The 26,620-nt window shown below is 36.4% G+C and overlaps 1 protein-coding gene across 4 annotated transcripts in view; it reads right to left on the reverse strand.

Annotated features, from left to right (window-relative positions):
• EXOC2 (exocyst complex component 2) overlaps window positions 1-26,620 on the reverse strand; it is a 260,110-nt gene that overhangs the window by 188,811 nt on the left and 44,679 nt on the right. For 3 of the 4 annotated variants that reach the window (XM_032424947.1, XM_032424944.1, XM_032424946.1), the window contains exons 2-4: window positions 18,753-18,913; window positions 13,761-13,937; window positions 11,535-11,658 (exon numbers count right to left, since the gene is read on the reverse strand). In XM_032424947.1, the coding sequence (XP_032280838.1) occupies window positions 11,535-11,658; window positions 13,761-13,937; window positions 18,753-18,870 (419 nt within the window). In that variant the 5' untranslated portion in view covers window positions 18,871-18,913. Of the gene's footprint in view, window positions 1-11,534; window positions 11,659-13,760; window positions 13,938-18,752; window positions 18,914-21,384; window positions 21,556-26,620 lie in introns of all 4 variants that reach the window. The other variant, XM_032424945.1, reaches the window with a different exon arrangement.

The raw sequence follows: 26,620 nt of genomic DNA on the forward strand, positions 1-26,620 counted from the left end.
GAGCTAACTACAAAATACTCATATTTACCTGTCTATATCTAGAATAATTTTAAGAAAAGCTTGTAACAGGCAATACCTTACCAGCAGCTCACTTTCTTGCCTACATTTTTATGACCAACTTGTGGATCATTTCATTTATTTCTTTGTTCAAATAATAATTAAATATTACTACAGTTCAAGCTCCATGATGGAAGTTAAGACAGCTGTGTCTAAGAGCAAAAGTAACATGGGCAAAGCCTGTTATGGGAGCTAGCAGCCCTCACCATATCCCTATCTCCCTCTGTGCAGGATGAAGTCCAAGTTCTGTAGTCAAGTCTCTCCGTGATTCGAACCTGCTTATCTCTCAAGACTCGTTCCTGCTACTCTAATCCTTAAAACTAAACTTCAGCAACTTCAAAGGGATTATACCTTCCTGCACACATCATGTTAATTTTTACTTCGTTCCTCTGATCTTGTTGTCCCCTCTGACTGAAATGTGTTCCCCAGTCCCATACATTGGATAAGCCAAACTCATGGGGTATGGACAGGACACAGCACTGTTTTATAGCCCAGTGTATTTGGGGTAAGGTTGGGGGGAGTGGGGATTATCACCACCCTGAAAGAAAATGTGGGCAGATCCAATGACTTCTACTCACTCTCATCTGAGAGAGAGTTGATGTCACATTACTACAAACACAGCCTCAATTCAGAAATTAAGCAGTGAGGTTGGTGGGAATGCAAACTGGAGCTGCCACTCTGGAAAACAGTATGGAGGTTTCTCAAAAAGTTAAAAATAGAACTACCTATGACACAGCAACTCCACTACTAGGTATTTACCCAACGGATACAAAAATGCTGATAAGAAGGGGCACATGCATCCCAATGTTTATAGTACCATTATCAAGAGTAGCCAAACTACAGAGAGAGCCCAAATATCCATCAACTGAAGAATGGATAAGGAAGATGTGGTATATATACACAATGGATTATTACTCAGCCTTCAAAAAGAATGAAATCTTACCATTTGCAATGACATGGATGGAGCTAGAGAATGTTATGCTAAGCGAAATAAGTCAGAGAAAGACAAATACCGTATGATTTCACTTATATGTGAAATTTAAGAAACAAAACAGATGAACATAGAGGAAGGGAAGGAAAAATAAAATAATACAAAAACAGAGAGGGAAGCAAACCATAAAAGACTCTTAACTATAGAGAACAAACAGGGTTGCTGGGGGGGTGGGGTGGGCTAAATGGGTGATGGGCACTAAGGAGGGCACTTGTGATCAACACTGGGCGTTACATGTAAGTGATGAATCACTAAATTTTACTCCTTAAACCAATACTACACTATATGTTAACTAACTTGAATTTAAATTAAAAAAAAAGTGAAGAAAAAGAAAAAAAAAGAAAGAAATATAACAATAAAAAAAATAAAAAAGAAACTAAGCAGTGTGGTCCAAGATCAACGCTCCATCTTTTTCAAAAATACTCTCTGATCTCTAATGGAGCTCTTTGACTTGCAGGTGACCAGTCACCTGACATACAACTTAAAATAGCCTGGAGCCTGCTCTCTCCAGTGAGGTACTCATCTGGTCCCAGGAAACATCTTTCTAGGGCAGACACCTTTACTGTCCATGTGCACCATTCCAGTGCTCTCCAGTGCCAGGGTCTCTGTTTCATAAATGCAAGGAACACTTTTACCTGGTGGCTCCATGGAAGCCACACTCACCAGTTATGAGTGAAGAAGAGTACACGTTCACCATACCTCCCCTTCACAGCCTAGCACAGCTTTCACCAAAGAATCTCACAAACCCTCTCCCTTTACTCCTGGCTCCCTTCATTGCTTCATACTCCCTAAAAGGGCAAGGGATGCAAACAACAAAACCAGCTATGATTTCCTCTGTAAACCCTGCACTTTAATCTAGAATCCAACATCTATTGTGCCAGTACCTAGTCGAGAGCAAGAGATCCACTTTAATTCCTATCACCTACCTTTCTCACTATGATGTTTTCTTTTTTTTAATTAGAGGGAAAGAAAGCCCTGCTTAGCACTACAGTAACAGACAAGGTAAAATGACATTTTAAGAGAGTCATGGACATCCAGCTGGCCTCACCTCAGTGTTAGCAACTCAAAGACTAAGTCAATCTCACATCATTCCTCACTGGCTTCAAAAGTTAAAAGACTACAGTCTGAATATTCTTGGTGTGTGTGTGTTCCATAATCTTGTCATTTTTACCAGACAGGATCTCTGAGAGGGAGTTGGAGAACTCTGCATTTTTAGAAGTTTATTTTGGTTTGTATTCTTCTTGCTGGTTTAATACTTTACTTAGTAATAAAATTCTGTCACCTTTGGAAGTTTTTCTCATTTTATTTATTTGTATATCATGCCTCCAAGTTAGAACTTTTGGGGAATATAATGATTGAGTGTAAAGGGCTGAGCCCTAATAAGTAACTAGAAACACTTCCTTCTGATATGCATAGGCCATACCCCACAGTTCTACCTTAATTGGTGGGCAATGTCTGTCTAGAGTGCTATGTCAAGGATCATGTGTCTAAACTGGAAAGAACAGCAAGATGAATTAGCGGGGGTCTGTCAATGGTGTGAGGGAAAAGTGCATGGAGAAATACCTACCACTTTTTTTGTCAACCTTACTTCTATTCGATACTTAAACTGGCATTCTATGTGGTCCTAATACTTCGCTTGTTCAGAAAGTTAAATTATCTCAACAAAATCAAAAAGCACTATAGAATCATCTGATATCAACTAAATCCCTACTATTAACAGTCTTGATGACTTATTCAACTATGTGAAATCCTCTTCTAACAGGGATCAGTCTCACAGATTAAAGATAGAGCTGACAAAAAAGCAGCAAAAAGGGACTCTGAGAAGCCAAACTGAGCTTCTTTATCCTTCACTCAAGCCCTGTAGTTTTATTACAGTTGGGTGGTTCCCTGCCCATAATGGGAGCAGAAGTGTGAAGAGGGAAGAACAGCATCAAGAAAGGATCTAGGACACAATAATAGCAAGTAAAAGAAACAAGTACAAAATGCAGACACAAAACCAAACACAGCAGTTGTATGTGTTGGTGAAACAGTTGAGACTACACAGCCTCCATGGGTTTAACCGTTAAATCATGTTCAACATATTGGGCGTCTGGGTGGCTCAGTCGCTAAGCGTCTGCCTTTGGCTCAGGTCATGATCCCAGGGTCCTGGGATCGAGCCCCGCGTCGGGCTCCCTGCTCCGTGGGAAGCCTGCTTCTCCCTCTCCCACTCCCCCTGCTTGTGTTCCCTCTCTGGCTGTGTCTCTCTGTCAAATAAATAAATAAAATCTTAAAAAAAAAAAAATCATGTTCAACATATTTATTTAAAAAACAAAACAAAACTGTATTTGTCTTTCTCTGTGTGATATAATGAAATCAAGGTGCATCCATGTTGTTGCAAAGTGACAGGATATCCTTCTTTCTCATGGTTGAATAATATTCCATTATACATATATGCACCTTCATTCATCCATTAATGAACAGTTAAGCTGTTTCCACACCTTAGCTATTGTGAATAAAGCTGCAATGAACATGGGAGTGCAAATATCTCAATATCCTGTTTTCATTTCCTTTGGATATACACCCAGAAATAGAATTGCTGGATCCTATGGTAGTTCTATTTTTAACTTTTTGAGGAATCTCCATACTGTTTTCCATAATGACTGCACCAGTTTACACTCCTCTCAACAGGGCACCAGGGTTCCCTTTTCTCCACATCCTCGCCAACATCTATTATCTCTTGACCTTTTGATAATTGTCATTCTAACACAGTTGTGAGATGGTATCTCAGTGTGGTTCTGATTTGCATTTTCCTGATGATTACTGACTTTACCTTTTCATATGCCTGTTGGCCATTTACATATCTTTTTGGAAAATGTCTATTCAGCTCCTCTGCCCATTTTTTAATCAATTGGTTTTGTTTTTCTTTTTTTGCTGTTGAGTTGTATGCATTCTTTGTGTATTTTGGATATTAACCCCTTATCAAATTTGCAAATTTACATTAGCCCTTTATCAGATATAAGGAATATAAACCCTTTATCAGGTTTGCATAAATGTGTGAAATAAAAAAAAAAAGTCAAACTCCTAGAAACAGAGAGCAGAATAGTGGTTGAAGGGGCTAGAGGGTGGAGGAAATAAGAAGAGGTTGGTAAAAGGGTACAAACTTTCAGCCATAAGATGAATAAAGTCTTGAAGGACCAAATATAAAACATAACTATAGTTGGTAACACAGTATTATATCACTGAAATTTGCTAAAGGAGTAGAACTTAAATGTCCTCACAAAAAAGAAAGAAGAAAGGAAAGGAAAGGAAAAGAAAGGAAAGGAATACGTGAGGTATTGGAGGTGTTAGATGTGTTAGTTAACTAGATGGTAGGAACCCTTTCACAATGTATACATTTATCAAATCACCAAGATGTACACTTTAAGTATCTTACAAATTTCTCTGTCAATTATGCCTCAAGAAAGCTGAAAATATGTAAAACACACACACTCAAAACAAAACAAGAAAACCTGGATATACACAGCACATATGAAAAAGGTCATATCCTAAACAGTAAAAATGCTTAAACCGGTAAGACTGAACAATGCAAATATACAGCTATCTAGAACTTCCCAAATTGAAAATTCGTCTGATTCTTACATTTTAGAAACGTCTCATTAACAATGTACCAAAATGTTATTTTTACAAATGTAAGCAGAACTGTCTTATCACAAGATAAAGACCTGATGTCTGGTAAGGCTCTAGGAGCTGAGCTGTTAAGAAACTCTCCTACCCCAGGAGTCCTTCCCCATCTCCCTCCTCCTGAAGAGGGAGCAGAAATGCGCCTGGCCACATTACTAGTCATGGAGTCTCCTGGTGATAAAGAGAAGCACATGGGGCATGGCCAGGCCTCCATAGGCTTTGTATCCTCATCTCTTCAATCATGGGCGCACCATGCACTGGCAGGGCAAGGGTGAGAGGAAGAAAGGGCAGAAGATCTTGAAATTGAGCTTTGGCATTAGTGTGAGTGGTGAGGATCCACTTCAGACATTTGGGATAGGCCATGTCCTTCTACCAGAGAGCTCTAGTAGGCTGAGATGTGAAGCATTAATCTACCTACCGGTATCTCATTTCCCATGTACTATTATTTCTTATACATATAGCTCCTTCAGGCACCTAAATGACTCAAGTGGAGTTTGAAAAGTATTGGATCTCTTGATCAAAATACTATCTCCTCATATCTCTTCATATTTACCCCTAAGACTGAGTTTTACTTTACAGTGATTTCCTACTGAAGACATTAAAACTCTTTTACCAATCTTACTATATAAATTTAAATTGGAAGAAGAGTATTGAGACCTAATTTAAGAATCAGAGTTACAAGAATAAGACAGAAATTATATTAAAGATGACAAAATTCGGGGTTCCTGAGTGGTTCAGTCAGTTGAGTGCCCAGCTCTTGGTTTTGGCTCAGGTCACGATCTCATGGGCATAGAATAAAGCCCCCGGGTAGGGCTCCCTGGTCAGCAGGAGGCTGCTTGAAGATTCTCTCCCTCTGCCCCTCCCCTACAACTCGCATGCGTACACAATCTCTCTCAAATTATCTTTTTTAAAAAACGACAAAATTCTAAGAGCGAGGTCAAATAATTTGCCTCAAATCACACAATTAAGTCCACTTCTGGCTAGTAATCCAACATGCATTCTCCACCCTCACACCAAACAATCCCACACAATAGCACAACTGTACCTTCCTTGAGTAAATACCAATTATCCTAAGCAAATCATGCTTATCATATTTGCTTTGCTATATCTACTGAGTGATCTTGTTTTGACCCATAATGTCTGAGGAAAGATCTACTGGAGCATTTCTGGGAAAGGTCTCCATACTTGTAGGGAGAATCAAGAAGAGATAGTGTCTTTTTGCATCTAGACATTATTGGATTTTATTAATTATTGTGTATTATTGCTTCAATATTTGATTTTTATTTTATTCCTTATTATGTATTATTATTGTTTCAATATTCGATTTTTATATTATTCCTTAGTGTTATTATTGCTTCAATACCAGAAACTGCTTTAGCCAATTTGCAATTACAAAGAAAATCAGTGCTTTGCTAAGTGCACAGAACAGAGCACCAAGGTTCCTTACACCTTGGTGACATTACTAGGTCACTGACTCAACCAATAATGGAGTCCACCACCTTTGGACTTTGTATATTATGAGAAAATAAATATATTTTTTAAGCTTAAATTAATTTTCACCCTCTGTTGCTTATAGCTGAAGGCATCCTGAGTCAGTATTCTATCCCAAAATGTATGCTTAAATATACTGATCTTTTACACAAACACCTCAAAATGTGAAATAGAAAAAAACAGACAATGAATGACAATGTCTAGAAGCAATGAAGCTCTACAGGGAACATATCTGCAAAAGCAGAGCTGACTCACTGCATTATATAATTGGGAAGCAATAATAGTAAATAGTGGCTAAGAGCACAGGCTCTGGGTTCAATCTCAGAAGCTTGCTAGATTTGCCTGTATAACCTTTGGGAAGTTATTTAACCTAAGTTCCCAGTTATTAGATAATAGGATCATATCTTCCTCCCAGGAATTTTCTGAGGATTAAAATAAATAATGCATATAGAAGGCTTAGCAGTTTCTAACACACAATAGATGCTCAAAAATGTTATTTGCTGTCATTTCTATTCTTAATACTTAGTTCTTTATATTTCACACACTATTTTCATAAGTATCATTTCATTTGATTGTCATAAAAACATAGTGAGTTATATATTCCCATATTACAGTGAGGAAACAGCCTCAGAGAGGTTGCATGTAAATAATCAAGATTTGAACCTGGCACTTCTATTGTCAAATAAAGAACCAGTGACTCTTAGGTATAAAATAAAACCACAACTACACATCTAGAAAGATAGAAATTTAAGGAGAGTGAAGGGAGAATTGATTTACAATGCAGAGAACTGCTAATGGTCCTAATAACAGTATTAGCAAAGGAAGAAGCACTGTGTCAATGGTGCTGACAAAGTTTGAGAGTTAAAACTGAAATGTTTGTTCACAGTAACTGGAATTTAGGCTGTAACCCACCAAGTAAAGTGATGGCTTAACAAGTCAGTAAAAGCAAGGTACATTCTGAGTAATTTAAACTAAATCTACACTTTATACTACCATGGAGTTGGAGAGTGAAAGCAACACATATTCTACTATGTACACTCATGAAATGTTTTATTTAAGAAATCAAACACAATTTCAGTAGCTGACAACTCTTGCCAACCCTAAAATATATGCTTTCCATTAGATGGCAGTGTAAGTTCAGATTTAAATCTTCTGGAAAGGTTTAGCCCATGCCATGGGAAGACCCAGGTACACGGGTTGAGTGGTCAGATATAAAACAGGAATGTTTTTAACATATCAGAATTTGCTTTCAAGTATGAGAACAATCTACAGTAATGACCTGTTAATGAGCAAAATAAAAATCATTTTGAGAAAAATTCTAACCACCCCACAGAGTAAGGCTGGGTTATAGTTGTGTTACTGCATTAAAGAGAACATGTTTTCTTGATTTGGCAGATGGAAAGATGAAAGATGGGGAGGCTAACACAGTAAAAGTGGGCTTATATAGTTCTTTTGAGTGTTTGTATATTACACTCAATTCTTTTAGCTTTCGATTTTTAGCATCATTGTTTTCACTCCGTTGTATTAAATATTATGAGCTTGCTTTTGGTTGTGCATGATGTTGTTTTCTTTCTTTCCTTCTTTTTTTTGGGGGGGGGCGTCTGACAGGTTCTGGACTTAGGCACTGTATCACAGCCCACAAACCTGTTTTTATAAAATTTCTAAAAGGCGAATTTATCCAAGACTCTTCTACACTCACACTGAGAATGATTTTGCCACCTGTCTCTGGTTTCTAAATGTAGTGGGAAATTGGTCGCCTTTCCTTTCTATTGAAAAACCAAATTGATGAGAAGAAAATCAGATTTGCATTGCCCATAAATTCATGTAGAAATAAAACAGGTATTAGTGGCGCATCATATGACTAGGCAGCCATTTCTATGTAATTATTTCACCAAAAAAAGTTGTAGGTAATATAAAAAGGGCAAAGCTCCATTTTTATGTCCTCACTCCCATATATGTACAATCTCCAAAAACATAACTTAATATTCTCAAGTTAGACAAATATTTCTTTGAAGAAATATAACCTAGCAGGGCGCTTGGGTGTCAGTCTGTTAAGCATCCGACTCTTGATTCTGCCTCAGGTCATGATCTCAGGGTTGTGACACTGGGCCCCCGTTGTGTTCCATGCTAGGCATGGAGCCTGCTTGAGATTCTCTCTCTCCCTCTTCTCCTGCCTCCCCCCCGACTGCTCGTGCATGCGTGCGTGCGTGTTTTCTCTCTCTTTCCCTCTCTCTAAAAGAGAAAAAATATAACCCAGTGACAGCTTTTACTTAACATGAACCTGTTTTATTTTCTCTTTCAATTTAAATGGTTTGTCTCTATTACAATTTAAGCTATGCAAAGAACACATACATCTGTGACAATCAGTATAATAAATCAGAAATACAGACTTCTTATAACTAAATCCTAGTCTCAGTTCAAAGTGAAGTTTGTATTTTCCAAGCAATTAGTAACATTTTTATAAGTATCCATGTGCACCATGTGCACACAACCTCAGTGAAAAATTGAGGAATATGAAGAACTTAAGCAGTCAAAGAAGGCTAATAAATGCCAGTTGTTAAAACTGTAACTGAAAGACAACAGTATGCATAGCTGGGCACACCAATAAAATGTTTATTAAACTCTGACGCACACCAAAAAGCAACAAGAAAAGTATAGTCTGCTACTCTTACTTGCTTTTTCTTATTCAGATGAACTGGCCACAACACTACAGGACCTCTCACTGTTCCACATTGTACATTTGACTGTCAGCTGAAGAGAATTTCATAAACATTCACAATGCAATTACCAGCAGCTGATTCATCTTCCAAAGTGACATCACAACTTTAATGATAATTCATCAGGACCACAGTATTTTATAACAAGCAATCATAATTCTTCAAACCTTCTCAATTAATATATTTCAACAAATAAGTAATATTAAAACCCTACTATTCCTTCTCTAATGATTTTTTAAAAATTAAAATTAGATCCTCTCCCAACCTTTTAAATAAAAGAAACCCCCAAATGACATTAATATACAGAAATAAAAACCAATAAGGAAATACTCTTAGGGATTCTAACCTGAACATACACCATTCCCTATGGGGAGCAAAGCTTTTATTTAAAAAATACTGAGTGCGGAGGGCACCTGGCTGGCTCAGTTGGTAGAACATGCGACTCCTGATCTCAGTGTTGTGAGTTCAAGCCCCAAGCTGGGTGTGGAGCCTACTTAAAAAAATAAAAATAAAAATAAAATAAAATAAATTGAGTCATGGAAATAAAACCCACATCAATATTTTAACATCTGCTTTTCCTTTCCTTTTCTCTTTTTCTAAAATAAGATCTCTCTATCTGAGGTCAGAGAATTCAGTAAAATAAATGCTATTTTCCCGAAAGTATCTTTAAAAAATAAAAAGGAACCTGGAAAAGCATTTTTCTGGCCAAAAACATTCTCTTCTCTTGTTTTCTATAACTCTTCCTACTTCCACCTTTCATTTTCTTGCTTTCTAGTATCTCTAGCCTGTCTTTCTTTTACTGGAAAAATTTCAAGACTTTAAATGTACAAAAGGACTATTGGCTGTCCTTTCACGGTCTGGAGTGCCTTCCTGGTGTTTTCTGATTCTAAAGGGACCTGTGCCTTTCTCTGTCCCAATCTTGCAACTCAGTTGTAGAAACAGAAGTTAACTTGTGGAGGGCTGATAGGGACCAGAGATCCTTGGCAACAGAAATACCTGTCAGGTGAAGATGCAACTAATTACCATGCAGTAGATGTGACCAGTCAACATCTTTTAGCATTCCTCACTGCCTATTATGTTCCCTAAGAATAATACTGACACATATTAAGAAAAAGTGCTATTAGAGAGAGTTCAAGCCTACCCCTTTTCTGGGTAGCAGCAAAAACAGAAATAATAAAGACAATTAAAAGGTGGAAGGAGGGTAAAGAAGTCAAATAGGGGGTGTGTTATATGCCAACTGAAAATTAAGAAAATCCATTTTATGACAGTAAACATTCAATTTAATCCTAACTTTGATAGTTTTGTCTAAAGCTCATATAAAATTCATGCAATATTCCTATACTCCCTGTGCCCATATATAAAACTGTATTTTCCTTATGAAAGAACAATCAAAAAGGACCTCCTGCTCTATACTTCTTTTGTGGCAGGCCTTGGAAAGAAGCTGGCTTTCAAGAGTATTGAAGCAGGCTGTTAAAAGGCTTCGTATCAACTGCAAAGTCTATTCATGCTTGAAACTGTGCTCAACTAAATAGCTAGCAATTACCATTCTTTTCTGGACTTTCTTGATCCTCAAACTCCTAATTTATAGAGCACTGAAATCCTTAAAACAGCCCCAGAATGACCCATACTGCCAAAGAGCTTTAAAGATGTGACCTAGGACAGTCCAAGCTCACTAAAAGCTGCTAAGCCCCAGGATTTTTCAACACATGGTAAATTCCCAAGACAAACACTTGCTCCCTTCCTCTTAGCCAGAGGTAAAACCCCACTAGGTGAAAAAGAAGCTTGCTATTTGAATTACTAATGGTCTTCAAGTGTAGGCTTGAAGGTTAAATATATAAAGATTAGGAGAGAATTTTCCCCATTCCTAGAAAAACTTAAAACTACGGTTAAAGTGTTAACAGAACTAATTTGTCACCTTCAGTAAGTGTTTATAGAGCAACATTCAGTATATAATTCCATGAGCAGAATCACCAAGGCTAGAAAATAAATTAGACACAATTAATGTGTTAGATGAATTGATTAAGTAAGATGCAAGGATAAAGGTACTAATTATAAAAGTTGCTAAAACACTATCCTAGCAATTAAGAATAGAAAATTACAGATTTGTTTACATCTTGAAAACTCTCATTTACCTGCCACAATTCTGAGAGAGTAAGTCTAGATTAAATACGAATTATAGGCAGGGGTTGTAAACAAAATAAAAGACTACAGTGGGCCTAATCATTCTAAAATATTTCCCAAAAACATCAAGCACATGGAAAACTCTGTTTTGATTTCAAGTACAATCTAAATATTTAAACTCACCAGCCCCGGATAATGAATTAATTCTCCTAACATTAAAAGTATTAGTTATTACAAACTTCAAGATACTTTTCTTTTTCACAAAATGTAAACTCAAAAAACTAAAGAGGTAAGTAGTTTTCATCAAAATTTTTAACTAATTGGAACATTCACAAGGCAGCAAAGCTGAGCAGGCTTCAGAAATAACACTTGTATCCCAACAATAGAAATATCTTCAACTGTGCTTCCCTGGATGTTTCTGGAGTTTAACTCTCTTTACTCGTAAGTATATACAACTTTTCAGCAATAAAGAAAACTGAAGGCAAGATGGTACTCACTCAATCTCAATGCCAAGCGGATTAGCAGGACGCAGAGACAAGGGGGGAATTCCTTTATTCCTGTCAGTACGCATATCATAATAATTCATTTCATCAACCCACACAGCAGACTGATCCAAAAGACCTACCAAAATGAGGAGCACATCCTTAATGAGATACAGACTAAGCCTTTCCCTATTGTTTCACTTTTTAAAGACCTAATACAAAATGCATGCTAAGGTAATTTTTGAGAAATTTGAGAGCACAAAAGCTCTGGTTTTTTCATTTGGTTTTTTTGTTTTGTTTTGTTTTTTAATGGCTGGTGGCTTGATTAAAACACTAAGAATCTATAAAAAGGTAAATATAACACCTCCTGGTTCATGGTTTCACTGTACATTATTCAATAGAGAAGGCACACTAAGCCTCAGAAAAATTTCTGCTAAAACAAATGTATTTTGCAAACAGTAAATAGTAAAATTAATTTGGTTAACTCAAAAAATATCCAACAATTCTGTATATAAAGAAAACAGTCAAATACTTTCCAAGAAATGCATGGCTTGTGTAATGGAAATGACTGGGATATTCAGGAAAAATGGGTAAACCCTGTGAACAAAATATAATCTCTGAAAATGGTACCCTCTTTTATGTGACTGAGTTCTTTGTCAATCACTTTGGCATAGGACTCACAGGCTTACTATCTCTAAACTTGAGTTGAAAGAGAAAATGGGCAAAGGGCCAATGAGCAGAGGAGCAGCTGGGGGCTGTGAAGGCTTCATGAAGGAAGGTATTTGATCCGAGGCAACTTCTAGCTATATGACCCTTTGTGAACCCACAAATTCTATCAGCACCCACAGTTCTGCCAGAATGCAACAAGAGGCTTTGTTAGAGGTTATACTCAAGTCTAGATACTCCTAAGTTAGGCTCGATAAGCCTTTATTGAGTTTATATTGTGCTAGGTCCTGGAAAGGATGCTTTAGAATAAAATTAAAACATTCAAATAAGTTGTCTTTATCTGCTATATAAATATAAGACATTGCTGGATTCTGCCAAAATGTTTCAAGTTTCTCCAGAAAACTGATAACAAGTTCCTGCTTTAATTTTCAGTTTTTGAAGATGTTAAATAAAAATGAGTAAACAAAAACAGGGATATTATATATGTACATATGTATGCATAGACATGTGTGTCTGCATATGTACATATATATTGCATATATTTATATATAAAATTCCATTTTGTATTCTCCCTTAAATTCCTTACCTGAATTTTTATTTATGGAAAAAAAAAAAGTCTAGGAATTTAAGGAAGATAATGCTGTAGAAAGGCTCTACACTCTAAGATAGAAAACAAAAACAATTTACAAAATTATTTACTTTTCAATATAAGAGAGAAGTATGACCTGGGCTTAATTATGTTTGTGATAGTCCTACATTATACAAATATTTATCAAGTACTAACCATGTACAAGACATTACAGGACCACAAAGATGAATCTGACATTAACTTTGTGTAAGGGTCTATACTAAGTACTTTACATGCATGCTCTAACTCATTTAATCCTACAAGGTAGCTAATATTGTTGTTCCACTTTTACCCACAAAAAATCTAGCACTGAAGTTCCACAGTTTGTAGTGCTAGAGCCCAGATTAGTATTCAGAGTCTGCCTCCTGGGACCAAGTTCTTAACTACCCCAATAGGAGGAAACAAGTGTTAAGTGCACAAAAAGTAACATTTAAAGTGCTACAGTATACAAAAAAGAGGGCTTATTTCTTGTTTGGAGGGCTAAAAGCACATTTTGGCCAGGCAACATTTTGTCCTGGCCTCAAAGGATGGAGAAAATGAAGGAAACAAGAACATTATTTAGATAATACTATTGCTAATTTGGCCAAATGAGGAGGATATTTTATCTCAAATCTCGACTGCATAATAGAAAGAAATGTAATTACTATGTTCAAGATCAAGGAACTAAAATTGGCAAAGCAAATTGTTAAAGAAATAAATTTTATAAAGAATTTAGGATGATAGTTCTCTCATGATCATCATCCTTAGGTTTCACTGTTACCTCAGCAAACTGCCTTTCCAAAAGTAATGCAAATTTTAACCAATATCCCATTCCTGTCAAAATAAACATAATCTAAGTTAATGAGATGTGAGAGTAGGTAAGTTTTATACAAATCGAACATTTTTAGATTTTGAAAGACAAAACCCATTTTCATTTTCCTCTTTAAAAATAAAAAGTAAGATGATACCTATTTTTTCAGGTTTAAGTAGCTTGAAAGACACGGTTGAGGTTCCTTTGCCACCTGACTTGGTTGTGACAATAATGTCTCCTTTGTCATTTTTAGCTTGTCCCACTCGACATACTATTTTACTTGCAGACCTCCATTCTGCCGTCAGGAGGCAATTATGTCCACAAATTGTCAAACCTGAAAATAAAAGCATGCATGTAACAAAATTCAAAAGAACAAAGGTAAGGTCTTAAACATGTCTATTACGTAAAAAGACAATTCTTCTGTCAGTATTACCAGGCTTTTTCCATGAAGTGAAAAATAAATCTAGAAATAACATTTCCTGTTCAATAGTTATGTCTATTATTGAATATACCCAATGTTACTTGCAAATATACTGTCTCTACTGATTTTTGTCTAATCTTTTTTCTCTAATATTTAAGACTCCCTTAGATTATATTTAAGTTTCTTCAAACATCAATGAAATTAAAAAATAATGACCATAATAATTATGTGTAGGCATTCCAGATTACTCGGACTATGAGAATCTTAAATTGCTTTCATAGGTTTTAGAAGGGAAATTATTGCTATTATTAGAAATCTAAGTTATTGATATAAAATCCTAAAGTATACTAAGTATATATACCATTGCCTAAAATCATATTTATCCATTTTCCTGAAAATAATCTGCAATTACTTTTCCTAGCGTTTAAATTATATATGGTATACATAGTATATACTTTATTTCAAGCACAGCCTGGAGTCTGGTAAATCCAGCTAATATTCTTGGGCCTTACTGGATTACTATTTCATTTTTTATATCTGTATCCTAAATGGTAGCTCATGTTGCCTTAGTGTTTCCCTAATGATACTGTCACTATACTACATTCTGCTCTTAGAGTAAGCCAGCACTCCCAAACTGTCAACCCACGCCTGGAATCTCAGGCCCTGGTATCAAGTAAATTATTATAATTTAGGCAGTAACCAAACAGGGAGGCACTGAAAGATTACAGTGAGGAAGATGTGACCCCAGATAGAACACCAATATATCTCCATGCCAGCTCTTCAACTAACTTATTTTCTTTGTATTTTCCATTTCCACAAAACAGAACAACCTCATAAATGAATTTGGAAAAAATAAACCAAAATGTATGTGGCAAAGAACAGACACTTCACGCTTTTCTTTTCTCTTTAACTTTTTATACTGCTCAGCAGTCAAGTTTGGCAATTAATAATTTTTTTTTCAGATACCAGGAACACCTCAACTAATGCCAAATTTGGTTGAAAAAATGTAGGAAGGGATTCAAGTCATCTTTTGTTACAACTTAAAGCACTATTTAGTAAGAATGTTATATTAACCATAGAGTAATAAAAACCACCACCTTTTAAAGATGCATTTATTGAAATAATGAATTTTAGAGATTTCCCTAAAACAACCATTATTTATACATGTATGGAATTCTGCCTTTTTTTTTTTAAAGATTTTATTTATTTATTTGAGAGAGAGAGAGAGCATGAGCACTAGCAGGGAGTGGGGAGGGATGGGCAGAGGGAGAGGGAGAAGCAGGTTCTCCCTTGAACAGGGAGCCCGATGTGGGGCTCGATCCCAGGGCATGGGGATCATGACCTGAGCCCAAGGTAGACACTTAACCAACTGAGCCACCCAGGCACCCCTGGAATTCTGTCTTTCTAATAACAGCACTTAAAGGATTCTTCAGGACTAAGTTTTCTTTGATTTTTTAAAAATGTATAATGACATTTATACATTTTTAAATGCATTCATAATTCAAAATTATTTTTTCAAAATGGGAATGTCTTTGATATCTTTCCTGAAAATCAGTTTTGTTTTGAAAAATGTACACAATTTAAGAGATTGATGGCACCCTTGGAACTCTTCTCCATTTTCAAGAGAAGCACTGTGAAACACTTCAATGAATATTTGTTCAAATAATGTTTATGCATACATAAATCAGTCTATGTATTTTTTAAATGATACAAAAGGCTTTAATAAACTAAACAGTTTTAGTGTTACAGATGGTAGGTATTTTGATATCACTCTAGGTTAATACATTAACTTAATATTTTAAAATTTTATAATATCAAAAAGATTCTTGTGATTTTAAATATTATCTCATTTCAGAAAAGAAAACAACTCAATAGTAAATGTCAGGACTTAGTATAAAGTCATTCCTAATATAGGTTCCCTGCTGGAGAACAACCTTATGATTAAAACTGAGCAATGGGAGATTTTCAATATATAGACAGCAAGCCTTAAAAACATGCTCAGATGAGCAAACATATAAGTTATATCTATCACAGTACAAACTGGGAAAAAACTACCCAGAACAATAGTTTATTCATCTAGTTGTAGCTGCTATCAGGGTTTCTCTGATTTAATATCTGCTCTGCATTTTAACTAAAAAAAAAACTAATAATCACCATTTAATTTTAAACATAGATTCAAACAGATCATTTTAAATGTCATAAAAATTAAATAAGATCATAAGATTGATTTCTTAATTTCTAAAGCACATTTTTGCTAAGTTACTGCAAACCAAGAAATCTGCTTCATAAAATATAACATCTTTTTTTTTTTTTTAAAGTAACTTGTAGAATTTCAAATAAACTATTTTTATAGTGTTTCACTTGGCTAGTGTAGATATCATCTGAGCTAAAAACATTCAAATTATTTAGCAGGTTGAGTTTGCTTTTTTTAAAAATGGTTTCTTGGCAATAGATAGGCAGGTTGAAAGCTGAACTAGCAAAGTTTATAGAAGTATACACACTTAGTCAAATAAGAATAGCATTGCCTGAAGCTAAAGCAAGATTAAAATTTACATAGACTAGTAACTGTCATGTTAGGAGCTCCAGCTAAAAGGTTGGACATAACCTCCATCTGTGTGGTTTATTACCATGCATTCTAGGGACTTTTCCATTTTGGATAAAGAAAAATCTAGAATGAGCTATGTCAAAAAAGCAAGACATAGGATTAGATAAAACTATCTTCATAAGAATAATTAATTTTTGTTTACTGAAGAATCAAAAACTATGGCTAGAGAAAACAATACAATACTGAAATAACACTAGTGAAAAGAATTAGCTGGGAAGTGCAAAACTCATTTATTAAACATAGTGCCGAGCTCCAATTCACTTTCTCTTTTCCAAAGGTTTTCCAGATGGCCAAAAAACAATCTGTCAAGCTGCACCAATTATGCAAGAAAAATAAGTTCCAACTCATAATCTCCAATACTTTACCAATGGGTCCCTCATAAATTTTTTTAAAAGATTTTATTTATTTACCTGAGAGAGAGTGAGCGCGCTCGAGAGAGAGCACAAGTCGGGGAGGAGCAGAGGGAGAGGGAGAGGCAGACTCCCCGCTGGGCAGGGAACTCACTCAGGGCTTGATCCCAGGACTCCAGAATCATGACCTGAGCTGAAGACAGACGCTTAACCGACTGAGCCACCCAGGCGCCCCTGGGTCCCTCATAAATTAAGAAGAGTCAAGAGAATGTCTGAATCCAGATAAGTTTATATGGTAATCAGCATATATGTTCAGTAGCATATACTGAAGTCTCTCCCTTCCTCATTCTGAATGCATCTCTATTCTAAATGCATCTCAGAGTTCACAAGAAAATAATCCTAACTGACCAATTATAATTTATATATATATATATAATGGAATATTACTCAGCCATTAAGAAAGAATGAAATCTTGCCATTTGCAATGACATGAATGGAGCTATAGTATCAAGCTAAGTGAAATAAGTCAGTCAGAGAAAGACAAATACCATATGATTTCACTCATATGTGGAATTTAAGAAACAAAACAAACAAGCATAGGGAAAAAAGAGAGAGAGGCAAACCAAGCAACAGACTCTTAACTATAGAGAACAAACTGATGGTTACCAGAGGGGAGGCAGGTGGGGGGGATGGATTAAATAGGTGATGGATTAAGAAGCGCACTTGTGATGAGCACCAGGTATTGTACGGAAAGTGTTGAATCACTAAACTGTTCACCTGAAACAATTATACTGTATGTTAACTAAGTGGAATTAAAAAAACAAAAACAAAACAAAACAAAAAACTTAAAAAAAAAGAAAAGACAAGCCAGGGATGAGAACCACTGACAAACATGAATGCTTAAATAATCAGCAGTAAAAGGTCTCTATGTTACAGGGTGGGAGTTGGGGGGACAGACACTATACAAACTAACAAATTTATACAGTGCCAACTGGGTACAGAGCATGCATGTCCTTGAACTTAAAAAGATTAAAAAAAAAAAACCATAAACAGATCCTAAAAACTGTAATTTAGCTTACCATAAATATATAAGTATTAGGGGAGCCTAAATAAAAAGATGGATTAACATGGGTGGGAATTTAGTTTGAAGAACTTTTTTTTTTTTTGGAAGTCTCAAGTTTTGGCAGACAGAGACTATTCGTATTTCAGATTCATGGTGGCTCTCTCAACAACGATTAAGCATCAATGTGGCAGAGGAAAGGAAATAAATAAGATTCATAGGTCTCAGTAAGGATATGCACCCAGTGAGAGTGGATAGTTTCTTCTAGGTGAAGTGAGGATAAGAGCCAAGTGGTACTGATATCACCAGGAGATAAGAGTTTAGATTTGATTTGAAGGGCAATAAGGTACAGAAGAGGTATAATTTACAGAGCACTACAGAACAAATACAGACAGTTGTATAATGGAGGGAAAACTAAAGACAGCAAAAATAGCTAGGGAGGCTATTTGGGCAATCAAAGCAGGAGAGAGCAAGGCTCAGGAACTGGAGGCAAATCTCAGCTGCAGGAAACCTTCTGAAGGACTTAGTGAAAAGCAATTTAGACAAGATTTGATAAAATAATGATTTTAAACAGAAAAGCCAGAAAACCAAATAATTCTTTCATCTTTATTCAGATCATTCTATACTGATCACAATGTTGTTGTTCTATCAGCTTGTCTCAACTGCCCACTATAAAAATGCATTTACCATTGAAACACAGTTCTTGCTCTTACCTATGAGGTCAACTGGGCCAGTCCCCAGGTTTTCTCCTCTAATTGTGACCTTTGTCCATGGTATTCCTTCATTTGGAGAGATGCCTGTCACAAGAGGGGGTTGTCGGGATCGGGACATCGTGTTTTGTTGAGCAAACCAGAGATCTAGTTACAGAAGTAATCTGTCAAAAAAGAAAGGAAAGTATTAGTGACAACTGAAATAAGCACTGACTAAAAATACAATAATGCTAGACATTCAATACCAAAACAAAAAAGCATTCTTAAAGTTCTGAATTTTGTAGCTGTCATTTAGCCTATCTGCCAACATCTACTGAACATTAAATTTACCAAAGACATTGTACCTGGTATTGTGAGGGAAATGTCAGAAAAATAACAGACAACTAAGCCCTTGGTTCTGGAACTTTCAATATAATGATAGATAGAACCTAATGTCACCATTTAGCTCCATGCCTACACCTGCTGAATCCCAAAAATATGCTAGAAATTGTTCTACTCTCCAAGTTGTTAAAGGAAGATGTTCTGATTAATCATGTTCATAAAAATTAAAATACATTTATATCCCCATAGGTATACTGAACTTCACTTTATTTTTGTGTTATACTTAGTACAGCAACTTTTTTAATGTGGTCAAATCAATATATTGACATTTTTACAAAACCTAGAATGTAGACCTAAGGCAAAGGCATGAATTTGCCAACTCTTCGGAGTATAGCAGAGTTGGTAAAAGTGCAGTTTCTGAGATCAAATACACCTGTATTCAAGGCCTGGTGCTCCAATTTACTAATTCTGTTCTAGACCCGCTGTTTTTGTACAGGTAAAGTGGACCTAGTAGTAGAACCTTCCAAAGGTTACAATTAAGGTTACATAGGATAATCCTAAGGAAAGCACAGTACCTAGCATATAGTAGGCAACAAATAAATAATAAAACCTCACTAATAAACTGCCACAGAACCCCTCAATTGCTCAAGGTTTCAGATGCCCCAGAAAATGACAGCGAGGTTCAGAGCAAAACAGCAAGAACTTGCTGGCTATCTATATCTTTACATACTGAGAAGTGAGACACCCTGGCCCCTGCCTTCACCTTGCAGTCAGCAGGAGATTAGAAGTTCAGTCTCTGAGGAAGCCAAACAGAAGACGACCAGGAATCAGGAATGCCAGGCATAGTAAGGGTGATTAAGTGTCAACCTGCACAGCAAACTGTGGAACTACTTGGGCCTCTTCCTCCCCTGCTCTTACACCTGTCAGCAAGGTCTGTAAGCCCACCCTGCCCAACCTCACCTTGTCTGGATAAGTAGAATATTATTCTCTGAAGAAATTAAAGGGGAAAAAGGGAAAAAAGAACCAAAGATCTTGACATATAAGGGTCTTCCCCCCCCAAAAAAGGTCTACTTGCAGTCATATCACCCAATGGAAAAGCCACTTACAAACAAACTGACCATAAACAAACTAAACAAATCAGCTATTCCCAGACTCTAAAATATACAAGGACAGCCAAAGACTATAAGATAGTCAAGGAAAATATGTAAGAGAGAGATGGAAGTCAGATAAACAAAAAAATCCAGAGGACACAGATATAAGGCAGGTGTAATAGGCTAAATTGTGTCCCCTAAAAAATACCATGTTGCAGTTCTATGCCTAGATACGTCAGAGTGTGATAGTATTTAGAGATCAGGCCTTTAAAGAAGTAATTAAAGTGGGCGCCTGGGTGGCTTAGTTGGTTAAGCAACTGCCTTCAGCTCAGGTCATGATCCTGGAGTCCCAGGATCGAGTCCCGCATCGGGCTCCCTGCTCAGCAGGGAGTCTGCTTCTCCCTCTGATCCTCCCCCCTCTCATGTGCTCTCTCTCTCTCATTCTCTCTCTCAAATAAATAAATAAAATCTTTAAAAAGTAAAATGAGCTCATATAGGTGGAACCTAATCCAATATGATGGGTGTCTTTATAAGAAGAGGAGATTAGGGCCCAGACACACACAAGGAAGACCATGTGAGGACACAGGGAGAGGTCAGCTATCTACAAGCCAAGGAGAACGGCCTCAGAAGGACTAACCCTGCTTACCCCATGTTCTTGAAACTCCAGCCTCCAGAATCATGAGACAATAAATTTCTGTTGTTTAACTACTCAATCTGTCAGGCTTTGTTATCACAATCCTAGCAAACTAACACAGAAGAAAAACAACAACAACAACAACAACAACAACAACAACAACAACAAAACCTTCAAAAGTATCGTAAGCTTTGATCCCAAATTAGTATCTGCAGAGGGAGAAGATTTTTCTCTCAAAGAATAGGATGTCATGAAAAGGAATCAATCCAAGAATAAAAGCTCTTGGGGAAAAAAAAAAAAAGCTCCTGAAACTTTCAAAAGAGGCAAAAGAAACAAGATTTACATTGTCCTATTAATGCGAGAACTGGCATTGGTTTAACCAAAGGTAGTACTAAAGCAGCAAATAGCAGATGTATGTTTGAGAAGTGGGGGAGGGGGATAAAGAGGAAAGGGGGTTACACATTTTATCTAAAATTGACTATCAAGATAATGTCAGATTAGACATAGAATCTGGAAATGTGGAAGTGGATGCTCTAAGAGAGAGTTAAAGGAGTTTGGGGTATGTTATATAATAAAGAATGTTACTGACCTTTGTCCCTGGTTTCTGGGAGATTCAAAATCCAAGAAGTATCTTTGTTACTCATGAGCCTTCAATATAATACGTACATAATATTCATGACAACTCAATATCAAACCTGGCCAAACCAGAAAGAGCAACCATGTTGGGGGTTTTGAGCCACTGACATCAGTTTGGCCTCTTCTGGAAAAGAGGAATGGGGCGAGAGACTTGAGTTCAATCTCATGGCCAATGAGTCCATGCCTACATTACTTATTTAATACAACTAAAATAGCAAAATGACAACAAAAAACAAAGGACCAGACAGACATTACCATTCATCCAATAAACCAAATGAGACAACTCAATTTATCATGAACTTATCTCCTTCCCTATCTCACCTCTTGAATCAAACCACCAAAATCTTTCTGTCAGAATGCAAAGTCAACTATTCCTCTCAATTCTATTATTGCTTTCCCAGTTCAGACCCTCATCTTCTCTCCCTGGATATTGAAACAGACTTCAAACTGGTACTCTGTCCCTATATTCTCTCCACCGCAATCCACTCTCAGCAAACACCAGTTAATTCTCTAAAATACAGATCTAATCAACATCTTCCCAGATTTAAAAAAAAAAAAAATCTCATGACACCCCACTACTCAGAAGTCTCTGGTGCCCACAAAATTCTTACTATTTTATTAAAACCTGTCACAACTAGATTGACTATTCGGTATTTCCTACTTTGCCCTCAATCATTTCCCTCATTCATCCGACACTAACCATATAAGCCCATTCACCTTTAATGAACCATCAAGTACTTTCATGCCTTCATGATTTCATTTACCTTGTTTTGACTAAATAGCAAGTCTTTCAAAGTTTGTTAAATCCTTACCAATATTTCAAGGTCAATCTTAAATGTTACCTTCTCTAAAAGAGTCTCCCTGATCCCTCCTTCTACAATGCTTCTGATATTCTAATATTCACTGTGATAAATCTTAGATATCATGTTTATGACCCCTCTTTGAAAACACAAGATGTTTAATCAACTCCATACTCCCTGTAATACAGTACCTGACACAAAATACACATGCCATATGACTGCTGAAAGAAGTCACATAAATGTTTTCTGAATGTTTCATGATATCAGTGCAACACTGGAATTAAAATAGGATAAAGAGAAGAAATACATGGAGCAGCAAATAGAGGAGAGGGAGCTAGTAGGTATATACATGCAAAAATTTTTAAAAGGTTTAAAAGACATTTGTATACAACGGCATCAAAAAGAACAAAATACTCAGGAACAAATTTTACAAAAGAAGTGCAAAACTAGTACTTTGAAAACCATAGACACTGTTGAAAAAAATTAAAAACCTAAATAAATGGAAAGACATGGATAGGAAGACTTAATATTCGTAAGATGATAATACTCCTCAAGTTCATCTATAAATAAAATTCAATCCCTATCAAATTCTTGGCTGGCTTTTTTGCAGAAATTGACTGATCATTAAATTCTATGGAAATGGGAAGGACCTAGAATAGCCAGAGCAATCTTTAAAAACAGGAACAAGGGCGCCTGGGTGTCTCAGTCGTTAAGTGTCTGCCTTCAGCTCAGGTCATGATCCCAGGGTCCTGGGATCGAGCCCCGCATCGGGCTCCCTGCTCGGCAGGAAGCCTGCGTCTCCCTCTGCCACTCCCCCTGCTTGTGTTCCCTCTCTCGCTGTGTCTCTGTCAAATAAATAAATAAAAATCTTTAAAAAAATAAATAAAATAAAAATAAATAAATAAATAAATAAATAAATAAAAACAGAAACAAGGTTGGAGGAGTCACATTTCCTGATTTCAAAACTTACTACAAGGCTATAATAATCAAGACAGTGTGGTACTGGCCTAAGGAAAGACATAGATCAATGGAATAGACTTGCGAATCCAGAAATAAACCCTTAAATACACATTCAATTGATTTTTAACAATACAAAAAAATATGTTTTTGAACAAATAGTGCTGGGACAACTTGACATCCATATGCAAAAAACTGCAGTTGGATCCCTTCCTTATAACACACACAAAAATTTACTCCAAATATACTATAGACCTAAATGTACAAGACAAAACTATAAAACTGAAGAAAACGCAGGCGTAAGTCTTTGTGATCTTGGGTTAGGCAAACCCTTCTTAGATATAACACCACAAGCAACAAAAGGAGAAAAAGAGATAAACTGGACTTGGTCAAAATTAAAAACCTTTGTGCTTCAAAGGACACCATTAAAAAAAGCAAAAAAGACAACCCATAGGAGAAAATATTTGCAAATAGTGTATCTGATAAGAGACTTCTACCTAGAATACATAAAGAGCAATTACAACTCATAGTAAGAGCAAATAATACAATTAAAAAATGGGAAAGGATCTGAATAGACATTTCTGCAAAAAAGATAAAGAAAAGTCCAATAAAAACATGAAAAGATGCTCAATGTCATTAGCCAAGGAAATGCAAATCAAACCCACAATGAAATATCACCTTATACCCACTAGAAGGCTATAATCAAAAAGGCAAAAAAAATTAATGTGTTGTCTTCATGTGGAGGTTCCTCAAAAAATTAAAAATAGAGCTACCCTATGACCCAGCAATTGCACTACTGGGTATTTACCCCAAAGACACAGATGTAGTGAAAAGAAGGGCCATATGCACCCCAACGTTCATAGCAGCAATGTCCGCAATAGCCAAACTGTGGAAAGAGCCGAGATGCCCTTCAACAGAAGAATGGATAAAGATGTGGTCCATATATACAATGGAATATTACTCAGCCATCAGAAAGGATGAATACCCAACTTTTACATCAACATGGATGGGACTGGAGGAAATTATGCTAAGTGAAATAAGTCAAGCAAAGAAAGTCAATTATCATACGGTTTCACTTATTTGTGGAACATAAGGAATAGCATGGAGGACACTAGGAGAAGGAAGGGAAAAATACAGGGGGGGGAAATGGGAGGGGGAGACAAACCATGAGAGACTATGGGCTCTGAGAAACAAAGTGAGGTTTGAGAGGGGAGGCGGTGGGGGGATGGGTTAGCCTGGTGATGGGTATTAAGGAGGGCACGTATTACATGGAGCACTGGGTGTTATACGAAAACAATGAATCATGGAACACTACATCAAAAACTAAAGATGTACTGTATGATGACATAACAATAAAAATAAAATTAAAAAAATAATAATAATGTGTTGTCAATGATGTGGAGAAATTAGAACCACCATGCATTGCTGGTGGGAATATAAAAGATACAGCCACTCTGGAAAAGTTTGGCAGTTCCTTAGGAGGTTAAACACAGAGTTAATATAAAATTCATTGATTCCACTCCTAAGTAGCTACCCAAGAGAAATGAAAATATATGTCCACATAAAAACATGTCCATGAATGTTCACAGTAGCATTAATAAAAGTCAAAGAGTGGAATCAACTCAATGGTCTATAAATGGATGAATAAGAAAGTAAAATGTGGTATATCCATACAATGGAATATCATTTGGCATGAAAGAAAAAAGAAATGAAGTACTGTCAGGTGCTTCAAAATGGATCAGCCTTGAAAACATTATAGTAAGTTAAAGAAGCCAGTCACAAAGAACCACACTCTGAATAACTCCATTTATATACAAATGTCTGAAATAGGCAAATCTACAGAGACACAAAGTAACTGCCTAGGGCTGGAGATGGGAGATTGGAAGGAACTGGAGTGACTTGCCAGTAAATATGGCCTTTTCAGTAGTGAGGAAAATTCTAAAGCTGATCGTGGTAATGGTGCACAACTATATGACTATGCTGAAAATCACTGAATTTTTCATTTAAATGGTTAAACTATATAGAATATGAATAAATCTATTTTAAAAAGACAACTGAAAAAATTCTTCAGATAGTTAGTTTAGACAGGAATACAATGGTTACTATTTTTGTTAGGATATTTCCGAGAATTTCAAAATCACTCACTCAATACACACAGATACTGGAAACTCAGTTTTCATCTGAGAGAACATTCCAGTCTAGTTAGCACAGAACAGCTAAACACAATCATAAAGCCACAGTCTTATGGCCTGAGGAATAGGAGGATGAAATTTTAAGCTAACAGAGTAGCTAGAGAGGAACAAGGGTGCCTGGGTGGCACAGTGGGTTAAGCGTCCAACTCTTGGTTTGGGCTCTGGTCATGATCTCAGGGTTGTGAAATCAAGCCCCGCATCAGTCAGGCTCTGAGCTGGGCACGGAGCCTGCTCGAGATTCTCTCTCCTTCTTCCTCTGCCCTTCCCGCTTGTGCACACATGCTCTCTCTCTTTCTCTCTAAAATAAATACATCTTTCAAAAAACAAAAAAAAGAAGAAAGGAAGGAAGGAAGGAAGGAAGGGAAAGAAAGAAAGGAGAACAAAGTCCTGGAGTAGAGGGAGCCACAGATGCAGAAAAAATATTATTGAAACCCCTGGCTGACCCCTGAACTACACATTCATAGGATGCACAGGACAGACTCCAAGTAGCACAGTAGAGAGCAATAGCTTAAATAATGAAAGAAGTAAGCAGTGATTTCAGTTGCTGCCCACCACAGGGGAGACAAGAGTTTGAAATGTGAATCCAGTCAAATTAACAATGCCTGCTAAAAAACAAACAAACAAAGCTAACACTCTGCAGAATAACAGAACAGATTCCAAAGACTCTAAAATGTAATACCCACATACCTAGGACACAATAAAAATGATGGGACCCACTAAAAAATGTGAAAAATATGTAGCCCCTAGTCAAGTAACAAAGTAGACAATAGAAACAAGATGAGCCAAATCCAAATTAGTAAACAAGTATCTGAAAGAGTACAAAATAAGCTATTAAATATATAATGATAATGAATGGATATATGGCTACTCAAAATAGCAGAATTGAGATTACAAAAATAGAAATATAAAATGGAAATTCTAGAACAGGAAGGTACAGTATCTGAAATGAAAAATACACTGAGTTAAACAGAAAATAGTTGAAGAAACAGTGAACATGAACACAGATCAAGAAACTATATAATATAAAGAACAGGAAAAAGAAAAAGAACAGAGGTTCATTGACCTATGGAAAATATCAAACACTCTGGTATGAGTGGAATCTCAGAAGGAGAGAATAGAGAGAACGGAGCAGAATATAATACTTGAAGAAAAAAAGGGTGAAATTTTCCCAAATTTATTGAAAACTATTATTTTCTGGGGTGCCTGGGTGGCTCAGTCATTAAGTGTCTGCCTTCAGCTC

The sequence above is a fragment of the Phoca vitulina genome, unplaced genomic scaffold (genome assembly GCF_004348235.1).
Source record: "Phoca vitulina isolate PV1807 unplaced genomic scaffold, GSC_HSeal_1.0 scaffold31, whole genome shotgun sequence".
NCBI lineage: Eukaryota > Metazoa > Chordata > Mammalia > Carnivora > Phocidae > Phoca > Phoca vitulina.